The sequence below is a fragment of the Chiloscyllium punctatum genome, chromosome 14 (genome assembly GCF_047496795.1).
Source record: "Chiloscyllium punctatum isolate Juve2018m chromosome 14, sChiPun1.3, whole genome shotgun sequence".
Lineage (NCBI taxonomy): Eukaryota > Metazoa > Chordata > Chondrichthyes > Orectolobiformes > Hemiscylliidae > Chiloscyllium > Chiloscyllium punctatum.
This window is the reverse complement of record NC_092752.1, coordinates 40,202,726-40,214,872: the sequence shown is the minus strand read 5'-3', so window position 1 is coordinate 40,214,872 and position 12,147 is coordinate 40,202,726. Positions and strand designations below refer to the sequence as shown.

The following is a 12,147-nucleotide window of genomic DNA, read 5'->3' as shown; positions in this document are numbered from 1 at the left end:
TATTGTGTTCCTTTCTATCAGTGGGCATAGATATTTCAAATCTGAAGTTCAAGTCATGTATTTCTATACAATCAAATAAAAGTTCTACATTCTTCAGCATCTCACATGACCAGAGATTCTTGTGAAGAATATGGTTACTGATTTCTCAACAAGTAATGTTAACATGTGCTTTTAGTATCCTCACAAGGATCACTCTTTTATACGTGAGGAACAGACATGGAGAACTGGACGGATGTAGAAGCTGATCATAACCTGATGGGCTGGGTTGTAAACGCTCCTTCCGTAGGACAGGAAGGTGTGTGGCATCCGATGTGGAAAGGAACTCCCATCCCCACCTTCCTGACTATTGGCCCAAGCTGGGTGACCATCCTTTGCCCCTGAACCTCTCCCATCATCCTCATCATAAAAGGTCAGGCTGCTACAGCCCCTTAACACAAGGGAGGACTGACAGGATACCTCCTGGGAAATTTTTACAGGCAATCCCCATTCCCACCTGCAAACCTGCCAGCTGGGGGGGGGCATGAAATCCAGCTCCTGGAGTGGGATTTTAACCCACGATTGCTGCTGCAGAGACAGGAGAGTTACGAAGCGATCCACAGGATCGCCTAGTGCTATTTCTACACAGCCTTAAGGCAGCTACAACAACAGCTTCCTCAGGTCCTCAGAAGTCTCCACTATTTAGCAAACAAACTCACAGAAATTTATATCTGGACAGGACAACCCAGCGTACCTTCTTACAGATCCCTGCAACAGCTTAGCCAACCTGACCCACCTCCATTTGTCTGAAACACATACACAGTTACGACCCAGGCCACCAGCTCTTTGTCTCTTTCCCATTGCTCCAAGCCCAATTCTTCTACACCTGTCCAACAAACTGACTTCTGGGTAGGGAACCTGTTGGTGATGCCACTGCCCGCTGTGCAATCGAAATTCCCCATATTGAGAGAACTTGTAACTGCAGGACTTCCTTTATATTCCTGGTGGCACACCCACTTGGTCCCAACCTACAGTGGATGAAGAAATTAACTAACTTCACTAACTTCATTGACAACTGAGGAGTTGGGGAGTGATGCGATAATACGATGGACAGCACTCCTCTCCTCCCACCGAACATGTGAACTTCAGACAAAATGAAGTTTCAGCCAACTTTCAGTCAGACCTTAAAAATGAAGATTATTACTGTTTTGCATAATATTAGGACAGTTATTTGGCAAGACATTGGTTTTAAATGTGCCGATATAAAGAGAGTCTTGGCTTCAAAAGTGGCCTGTAGGCAGTGAACATTTTAGGATGTCCTACTAGAAAAGGCAAAACTAAAATTGCAAACCATGTGAAAACAAGGAGTTTAAGAGCTAATGTTAAACAAAGACCTAATCCCAGAAGTGAAAAGTGAAAGAATCCTGGATGAAGTGAAAAGGTTCAGGCACTTTGAGCAGATATCACAGATGATGAGGTGCGATTGTGACTTGAAGAAGAATTGACATAGCTAGGACCAACTTTATCTGAATTGAAGGGTGTCTTAACATCAAAGAAACTGAACTTAAATCTTAGGATAAGGATACAGAGATATTTACATTTTATTACGCATTTTAAATGCTTCAGAAACATAACAAATAAAGGAAATATGGATAAGCTGACTGTATTAGAGATGTGGACATCTTCAAGAATGTTCTACTGATTTACACAGAGAGAAATGCTTATGAAGAAGTGTTGAAAATAGCTGGAGAAGAGAGGACGTTAGTGTATCAGAGAGAACACCTTGGTCACAGTAGACAGTCAATGGAGAAGATCAAAGGAAAATATTGGAGAAGGAAGCAGAGGAGAAAACAGATGACGGATGATTTTGTGAAATGTGTAAGGGCAGCATGGGACAGACAGAAATGGAGATCCATGCTATTTAGCACTCTGGGAAAATTACGACAATTGATGAACTACAAATGCAAGCTTTCTACTGTTTAACACCTCCCAGTTAAATGTGATTGGGACCTTGGCGCTCAATTTAAAACATGTTCCATTCACAGTATACCAAGTAATCGGATGTTTAACGCATACCCATTGTGACTTAGGTCAAAGTCAAAAAGAGGAAATGATGACAGAGAAAGAAAGCAGAAGAATACTAGTTTGAAATTAATTACATTATTCCCAAAATATTCTTTTAAAAGGTTACAGTTTAAAGTATTTGACCAATACTACAACATTTAAATCATAATTATAATTTATTGCCAGTAACGAACGTGAAACCAGCACAGCACACCTTGCCGAAGGTGTGCAAAACTCTTGGTCCCGATGATCGTGAGGAATGTTGACTCATCAGTGCCGCATTTCAATTCTCCAGCTTGAAACAGTTCCTGTTGTAGAAAGATGTTACTCATTCAGCTCTAGAGGAAGTAATTCAGTGCAATACAATCCCACAAACTGACTTTCTCTGTATTCCAGTCCACTTCATGCCCAACTTTTCAAAGTTCTTACAGATTTTGCTTCCATATATTTTTCTCAGGTTGTGCTTTAGTCAGGTTAATAAACTGTGCAAAGAAATTCAGACCTATTTTGTTTTGCTAATCATTTTACGTCTTGTTACTGACCTATTTGCCAGAGGAAATAATTTCTCCCGATTTATTTTATCAAAATCATCATCATTTGGAGTACTTCCACTAGGTACAATGCTCCCACCAAGATGCGCAGCCGCATAGAGGGTCTGTGCATGTTTGCAGACACATAGACTTCCACTTTTGGAAGAGGTCACGGGGGGTGTCCATGCAATGGCACAAAAGAATTTTTAAAAAAAGGTAAATGTTGATTGAAGGATAACATAAGTAAGGAGAACAATCCCAGTTCCTCCAATATTTCCATATTTATATGATACATTAGTACCAAATTGGAGTGGCGAAGGCTGGCATAGTCAATACTGAAGAGGAGTGCAACAAATTATAGGAGGATATTGACAAATTTGCAGAACTGTCAAAGAATTTGTAAGTTTAACACAAATAAACTGTGAGTGAGTACATGGTTGGAGGAAGAATCAGGTGGTCACATGGGTAGAGGATCAAATTGATCCTGGAGCACAATATTTCAATCACTGAAAGATGTGCCTCGAATTAGAAAAACCAAGCAATAGTATAGAATTGAAAAGAGTTGAAGTTATGCTAAATTAGTATTAAATACTGATTAGACCACACTCCAGAGTACTGCATGCAGTCTGGCCCCGAAGAACCTACAGAGGCACTAGAGACTGTTCAGAGAAGATTTACAAAGATCAATCCAAAAATGTGGCAGTTTTCAAATCAGGAGAGGAAGGAGGGCTGGGTCTCTTTCTCCTGATATATGGCAAAGGGATAATCCGATAGATATTTTTTCAGATTTTGCAAGAATTTGATGCATGGATACAGAGAGATATTGCTAGTAGATATCAACATACAACATTAATGAAGAAATCCAATTGGGGCAATTCAGAAAAAAAAATCTTTACACAAGGAATGGTAAGAGAATGTGGAACTCATTACCAACGGGTATAATTAAAGGATTGGTTTAGATGCATTCAAGGTAGGCTAGACAAGCATTTAAGGGAGAAGGGAACAGAGGGTTATAATGAGAGATTTCGATGAGGAAAGTTCAAGGGAGGAGGTTCAATCAGAACGTCAACACTACCAGCATGGACTAGTTGAGCCAAATGGCCTGTTTCTGCACCATACATTTTGCAAAATTCAAACACCACCTATCATTTTGATTTCATCAACCTTCTCCACCTTCAAACAAAAACGCAACTGGAATACTCAACTGCACGATCAACATTTTATAAATCCATGCTGATTCTTTTAATTAGCTCAAACCTCTCCAAATGCTTGCTGATGGTTTCTAAAATCTTACCTAACACTGATATTAAACTACACAGCCTATAGTTATCCAGGAATGTCCTTTAGATCTTACTTCAGAAAGACTCTTTCATTTGCCACTCTGAAATCCTCTGCCACCTCTCCATATTTAGAACAGATTGGAAAATTATGGCAAGTCCTTCTATATGAGCTCCACTAATTCCAACAGCAAGCTGGGATGCAATCCACCCAGATCAGGTGACTTATCCACTTTAAGCACAGATAGCCTTTCATATACATCTTTCTTTTGAATTTTCACTTTAGCCATTACATCTACCCTCACCATTTCTATCAACACCTTGTCAACATCCTCTGTCTTAGCAATCACTAGTACAAGGTACTTACTAACCATTCTAGCCCTGTTCTGCACCTACAAGCATACAGTCTCTTATTGGCCCCACTCCACTTCTTACTGCCAGAAGCTTCTGTTTTATACCAATGATTTTCACAACCTTATTTTCCTTTTCACTTCCTTCTCAGTTTATTACATTTGACCTAATTCTCATGCAAAGAATTCATTTACTGTGCATCATTCACCCTCTGTTTTTGGCTTCACCGTATTCCCTATCTCCCTCATCGTTCAAGACAGCTTGGCTTTGGTACACACCTGACTATTCTACTTTTTTGGAATGAACTCAACCCGTATCCAAAACAAGGCATTCTTAAAGGCCACCCATTGTTCCACTATAGCGTCTTCCTGTCAAATATTTGCTCCATTAACCCAAATTAAAACTCTTCTCATCCCATTAAAATTCTGTCTCTCCCAATTTTGAACCTTTCCTTCATATTGTTCCTTATTCTCCTCCATTACTTAGTTAAACCTTTTGACACAATAGTGTCTTGCCCAAGTGTTACCCAATCATGAAATAAAGTTCATATAGTACAGGTACACAATCCTTTATCCAAAATCCTAAAAGCTCTAAAATCTGTAGATTTTTTCTCCATATCAAGGTTGTTTGGTTTGCAAACATTTAACCCAACTCCATACCCACTCGATGCATGCCAATCAGATGTGACATGATGGCATGGCCCAGCATTGGCAAGCCTCAATTTTGTCTCAGCACTCACAGGCGCGTCTGCTATTCAGTAAGATTTTTATTTCACTGTTAAACTGTCACTTATTCCGAAATCTGAAAAATTCCGAATTCCGAAAACTAGCTGGTCCCGAGGGTTTTGGATAAAGGATTGTGTACCAGTAACAAAAATGCCTCAAAATCACTTGAAAAATGTGGAAGAGTGAAGAACTTTTTTAGTTATTTAAAGAGAGTTTAAAGGGAGTTATTTAAAGAGAAATTGTAATTGTTAAAAAATGTAAACATAAATGCTTTAACTGACCTGTGCATCTTTTTTAACTGATGCATCATCGTATACTGTACTCTCATCTCTGTTGGCCTGAAAAAAAAGAGAGAGAAATTTCAACTTTTATAAATGAAGACTCTCATAGTTGATCATCAACTGAAATCCGTTGCTACAAGTTACTGATTATTTAAATATCTCTCATGGTAACTGAAACAGTAGCACAGAATGGCACATCCCACAGCAGATGCTGTGAAGTTACAAATCGCTGGCAATTGATTATTACACAACATCTTCAATCTCACATCTGAGATCTCACTAACATTGTTTCTCTCTCTAACAATTTGTTTCATTTACCAAAGGAAAGAAACACAGCAAATGACAAAAAGGAAAAAGTGAATTATAGCCAAACGGTGGCACAGTGGTTAGCACTGCTGCCTCACAGCGCCAGAGACCCGGATTCAATTCCCGCCTCAAGCAACTGTCTGTGGAGTTTGCCCATTCTCCCGGTGTCTGCATGGGTTTCCTCTGGGTGCTCCGGTTTCCTCCCACAGTCCAAAAATGTGCAGGTTAGGTGAATTGGCCATGCTAAGTTGCCCGTAGTGTTAGGTGAAGGGGTAAAGGTAGGGGAATAGGTCTGGGTGGGCTGCGCTTTGGCGGGTCGGTGTGGACTTGTTGGGCCGAAGGGCCCGTTTCTACACTAAGTAATCTAATCTATATAGGTAGAAACAGACTGAAAGAGAAATAAAGAGAAGGGGACAGTATGTGAGAGAGAGAGCAGATAGAGAGAGAAAACAAAAGAAAAACAATGAGGAGAAAAAAAAAAGGCATTGCAACCCAGGATTGCTCACGTATCATTAACCAGTACATGAAGTGAATGGCATACAGAACAACCTCAGTTATCCGACCATCAATTATCCGAATGTCCGATTATCTGAACAAGAACTCAAGGTCCTGTAAAAATGTTATCCAAACAATCAGTTATCCGAAGAAAATATTCCCTGCCCGTCTCATTCAGTTAATTGAGGTTGTTCTGTAGTAAGTGTGAGAAATGACCAAATATTCCTCCTTAAACATCATGTGTCAAAATTTACTTTTGAAGAAATCTTTATAATTTGCTCTTCAAAAGTTGAATTCAAAACCATTTACACTGTAAAAATTGTCTCTGATACTAACACGAGAATGGATAGCAGAACATTTAGAAACCTTCTCAAACAATTAGCTAGCTACTTCAGTGAAATCACATGGGTCAACTTGCTTTCTTTCTGCATTTAGCAAAAGTGGAAGTACACATCAGGTTAACTGATACGTCAACTGAGGTGCAGAATCAATGTACAAATTTAAGATGATGTTTCAGAATACACAGAAGGGACGCATTTCAACAAGTAGAAAGGGATCGACACACCATCCCTGGCTAAATAGAAAGGTTAAAGATAGCATCAAACTAAACAAGAAAGCATTAATTGTGCAATGACAGGTAATACGTCAAAAGGTTGAACAGAATACAAAAAAAACCAGCAAGGAGTGACCAATAAAATGTAATGAAAAAAGGCCATTTAGATTACAAAAGAAAACCTGCCAGAAATATGAAGAGAGAGTAAGCATTTGTTAAATCTTCTTTCCATATTTATAGAAAGTGAGTGTTAGTCTTACAAAAAGTGAAAACTCAAAAATTAGTGGAAAATATAGAAAATGAAGGGTTCCTGCCTGGAACATCGATTTTCCTGCTCATCGGATGCTGCCTGTGTGCTTTTCCAGCACCACTCTAATCCAGACACAGATGAATTGATCATGTCTTTTGCAATAGACGATTCAAATAACATTCCAGAAGCAGTGATAAAACAGGAAATGGAAGTAAGGGAGGAATTTGAAAAGAAAAACCACAATCACAACAGAAGTGATACTAAGTAAACTGTTGGAGCCAAGGGCTGAAAAATGCCCAAATTAATGTTATTCCTTTATGCCGAAAGCAGGAAACTATAGGCCAGTTGGCTTAACTTCCAACATTTTCCCCATGATAGATATTATTACTAAAGAAGTTACAACTGGAGACATGTAGATAAGTCAAAGGGATTCAAAGTCAATATGCTTTTAGAAAAGGAAAAATCAATCACCAATTTATTGGTGTTCTTTGAGGGAACACATTCTGTGGAAAAAGAGGAGCCAATGGATGGACTGAAAGAAGATTTCGAGAAGGCATTTGGTAAGGTGACAGATCAAAAGTTATTGTAAAAAATAGAGATGTAACTGGTTGGGAAGTATATTAACATATATAGAAGATTGATTGGCTCATATGAAGCAGACAGAAGGCATAAGTGGCATTGGAATAGGCCTTTGAATGAATGTAGTTACTGCTGGACACTGAACACCAACAGATGCTGCATCTTTGGAATTTTCAACCCTTGAAGGGTGCAGAGGCGAGGTCATTGAGTATATTCAAGACCAAGAAGGATAGATATATTGATATTTGGACATCATTGTAAATGGAGATCAGGGGGAAAAAAGTTATTTTAAGATCAAAGATCAGTCATGATCTAATTGAGTGGTAGAGCAGAGACAAGGGAGTTCTATGGCCTCCTCTAGCTGCTATTTCTTAGCTTCTTAATTCATTTATCCTTAAAACAGCTCACTGTGATCTTTTGAACATATCAGAGCTCCAGACATTCTTCAGTTCTGCATCCCTTTCCAAAGGGTGACACCTTTGGCAATGCAGCATTCCCTCCATACTGCACTGGAACATCACCTGTTCACATTTCTGAATGAGATTTGGTCCACGCAACCGACTGATCCACTAGAGAGAATGGTACTGAAGCAAAACTAATATCCAAGTTTCCCCATATCCTCAATCTCAATAAATCGCCAGGCCGCTGGAGCCCAGAGCTGATAACAAGAGTTTCATTATACTAAAATTATCCCAAAGCATCTCATCAATACAATCTTACACATCAGATTTCTGAATGTCAGAGTACTTTAATAAAGCCCTCAATTTCACAAGTAGAACCTTATCTGACAGTGGTAATGATAAACTATTCCTCCACATCCTTTCTGACCTGTCAGAAGGCCAGCTTCACCCAGCTGCCCACAGCATCCTTCTCCAACACACCTCCTCTGTTACCCAGCTGGCTACTTATCAGCTCCCGAGTTGTTAATTCTGTAGATCCTAAGGATCTCTCTCTGTAACTCTCCAAATTCTGAACTGAATGCTGCCCCTTGACAACATCTAAAATCATATCCTCAGCTTCCAAATGTATGACCAATGACACCACTACCCCAACGCCACCTCTATTACCCTCTTCTCACACACTGATTAATCACACAAGTTATCCAATAACCAAACATGGGATGAGGTAGTCTCTCCAATTATGTACTAGGACAAGGTCAAATCTACTGTCTCCAATCCCTACACAAAGTCTGTTCCCAAACTATGAACACCTCTCCTCTCTCTGGCCACTAAGTTAGGTTCTTCCCAGTTTTAATGTCCTTTTGTCCCAAAGCTGATCTGCAGGAGATAATTCCAACTTTGTCCAACTCTGCCTCAGTTCACTTCCCATCAAAACCCTTATTCATGTCATGAGTTACCCCTAGACTGCTGACAGTACCACATTTTCCTGGCCAGTAGATCTCCCCAAAACCTACAGTAGTCACCATGCCTGTAGCGGTCTCGATCCTTATCTTTGTAATGCTCTCCTTAAACAACCTCATCTAACTAGCTCTCTTTTTTCCCTCAAGACATGCCCGCTTCTTTTACGAGATTTTTTTCACCCATCTTAATATGTCCGGTTGTTATTGTTTGATAACGCTTCTATGAAATATTAAGTTATCTTACTGCATTTAGAGTATTATTAAATGCAAGTTGCTTCATAGATTAAAACAATGGGGAAGCTACTTACATAAATATTCCTCAAAACATTTGCAATAATTTTGGTGGTTTGCACTTTAATTAGGAAATTAGTTTTACCTGGAGAAGAATCACCAAAATCCTTTGGAAATGACCAGAAGTGTCACTAACAATACTTTCTTCCAAATCTTTGCCATATTCTGAAAGAGTTATAAATGAGTTTGTCAGCTGATGATTGCAGTGTTCAGTTCTATTTACAGTTCCTCAGATAACAAAGCTGCCTGTGCCCGCACACAGTCAGACCTGGGCAACACTCTGACTTAGGCTGACGTATGGTAGAAATGTTACTTGCCATTCAATGGCCATTTCTGGTGAAAGAGAAACTCTTCCTTTTGACTTAAGGTCATCGCCCATCAGCAAAGCCACTACACCACAGTCACAGTCGTAAACATAACTGGAATAATCACAAATACTATGGTCACCAGAACACTTTGGATACTGGGAATGCCGCAGGTGACACATCATCCAATTTCCCAAAGCCTACAAGGCATAACTCCATGTGATAGCATTCCCTCCATTTACTAGATGCTAGCAGTTCTAAAACCAAAGAACATAGTCAACTACAAGACATTGGTAAGGCCACATTTGGAGCGAGGGTTCTGGTCACCATACTATAGTCAGGGTATTATTAAACTAGAAAGAATACAAAGAGGATTTACTCGAATGCTTTGGAATGGAAAGTTCGAGTTATAAGGCGCGGCTGCATATGCTGGGACCCTCTTCCCCTGGACAGTGAGCAATATAATAAGAATCCCTACAGTGTGGAAACAGGCCCTTCGGCCCAACAAGTCCACACCGACCCTCCGAAGAGTAACCCACCCAGGCCCATTCCCGAACCTATTACTCTACATTTACCCCTGACTAGTGCACCTAACCTACACAATCCCTGAACACTGTGGGCAATTTAACAGTGCCAATTCACCTAACTTACACATCATTTGGATTGTGGGAGGAAACCAGAGCTCCCGGAGGAAACCCATGAAAAGCATGGGGAGAATGTGCAAACTCTGATCTTATAGCATCTGATCTTATGACAGGCAGAGAGAAGGTAAGAGGTGTAGGTTTGTTCGCTGAGCTGTAGGTTTGATATCCAGACGTTTCATTACCTGGCCAGGTAACATCATCAGTGGCGACCTCCAAGTGAAACGAAGCTGTTGTCTCCTGCTTTCTATTTATATGTTTGTCCTGGATGGGGTTCCTGGGGTTTGTGGTGATGTCATTTCCTGTTCGTTTTCTGAGGGGTTAATTGATGGCATCTAGACCTATGTGTTTGTTTATGGTGTTGTGGTTGGAGTGCTAGGCCTCTAGTAATTCTCTGGCATGTCTTTGCTTAGCCTGTCCCAGGATAGATGTGTTGTCCCAGTCAAATTGGTGGTTTCTTTCCTCCATGTGTAGGGCTACGAGGGAGAGAGGGTAGTGTCTTTTTGTGGCTAGCTGGTGTTCGTGTATCCTGGTGGCTAACTTTCCTCCGGTTTGTCCTACGTAGTGTTTGTGGCAGTCCTTGCATTCGACTGGGACAACACATCTATCCTGGGACAGGCTAAGCAAAGACATACCAGAGAATTCCCAGAGGTCTGGCACTCCAACCACAACGCCATAAACACACACAGACAGATCTAGACACCCTCAGAAAACGAACAGGAAATGACATCACCACAAATCCCAGGAACCCCATCCAGAACAAACATATAAATAGAAAACAGAAAACAACAACTTCGCTTCACTTGGAGGTCACCACTGATGATGTTACCTAGCCAGGTAATGAAACGTCTGGATATTAAACCTACAGCTCAGTGAGCAAACCTACACCCTAAACCTCAACCTGAGCTACAAACCTTGCGAAAATAGAGAAGGTAAATAGCCAACTGCTTTTCCCCATGGTAAGGGAGTCTAAAACTATAGGGCATAGGTTTAAGATGAGAGAGGAGCGACACAAAAGGGTCCAGAGAGGCAACTTTGTCACAGAGGCTGGTGAGTGTCTGGAACAGATTGCCAGAGTTAAACGGTGGAGGGAACTACAACTGCATCATTTCAGAAACATTTGCACAAGTACATGGATGGGATAGATATGGATATGGACCAAATGCAGGCAAATGGGACTACATTTACTGTGGAAATTGGGATGCATGGACACATTGGGTCAAAAGACCTGTTTCTATGCTGTAAACCTCTATGTCTCAAGGTCAACACAGCCCAATTCATAGCTACCTCACCCATCATGGCCTTCAATTGCATCGTACCATGGTGCATTGTGTACCGTCTACAAGATGAAATACAGTAACGCACCAGAGCTCTTTCAACTTCGGCATCTTCTAAATTTCTGGCCTCTGCTGTTGTGAAGGACAAGGGCAATACACACATGACAATACCATCACTTCAAGACACATCACATCCCAAGCTGGAATTATATCCTCCTTTCTTTACCTTTACTGGTTCAAAACCTTTGAAATTCCAACCCTACAGAGTGGGAGCACCTACACTGCAAAGAATGCAGGGGGTTCAAGTAGGCAGGTCTCCACCACCTCCTCAACCGAAAACAGAGGTGGGCAATGATGCCCACATTCCAAGATTGAGTGAAAAAAAATACAAATTAGAGGCAGATTTTAAAACCAGCTATGGAAGTTTTAGAGTCATAGATCTATACAGTATGGAAACAGACCAACTTGTCCATGTTAACCAATATCCTAAATTAATCTAATCCCATTTGCCAGCATTTGGTCCAACTCTCTCTAAACCCTTTTTATTCTTATACCCATCTGATGCCTTTTAAATGCTGGCATTGTAGCAGCCTGCATCACTACCTGGCAGCTTGTTCGACACATGTACCACCCTCTTTGTGAAAAAGGTGCTCCTTAGGTCCTTTTTTAAGTCTTTCCTTCTCACCTTAAACCTATGCCGTCTAGTTTTGGACTCTCCTACTATGGGGAAAAGATCTTGGCTATTCACCCTATCCATGCCCCTCATGATTTTATAAACCTCTATAAAGGCCCCCTTTGGCCACCAGAGAAAACAGCCCCAGCCTGTTCAGCCTGGTGGGCGGCATGGTGGCACAGTGGTTAGCACTGCTGCCTCACAGCGCCAGAG

At 40.7% G+C, this 12,147-nt stretch overlaps 1 protein-coding gene across 1 annotated transcript in view; it reads right to left on the bottom strand.

Moving 5' to 3' along the window:
- The window catches only part of LOC140485741 (annexin A5-like), a 56,925-nt gene that overhangs the window by 5,154 nt on the left and 39,624 nt on the right, over positions 1-12,147 (bottom strand). The window contains exons 7-9 of the mRNA XM_072584222.1: positions 9,124-9,203; positions 5,205-5,261; positions 2,255-2,348 (exon numbers count right to left, since the gene is read on the bottom strand). Of these exons, the coding sequence (XP_072440323.1) occupies positions 2,255-2,348; positions 5,205-5,261; positions 9,124-9,203 (231 nt within the window). The remainder of the gene's footprint in view (positions 1-2,254; positions 2,349-5,204; positions 5,262-9,123; positions 9,204-12,147) is intronic.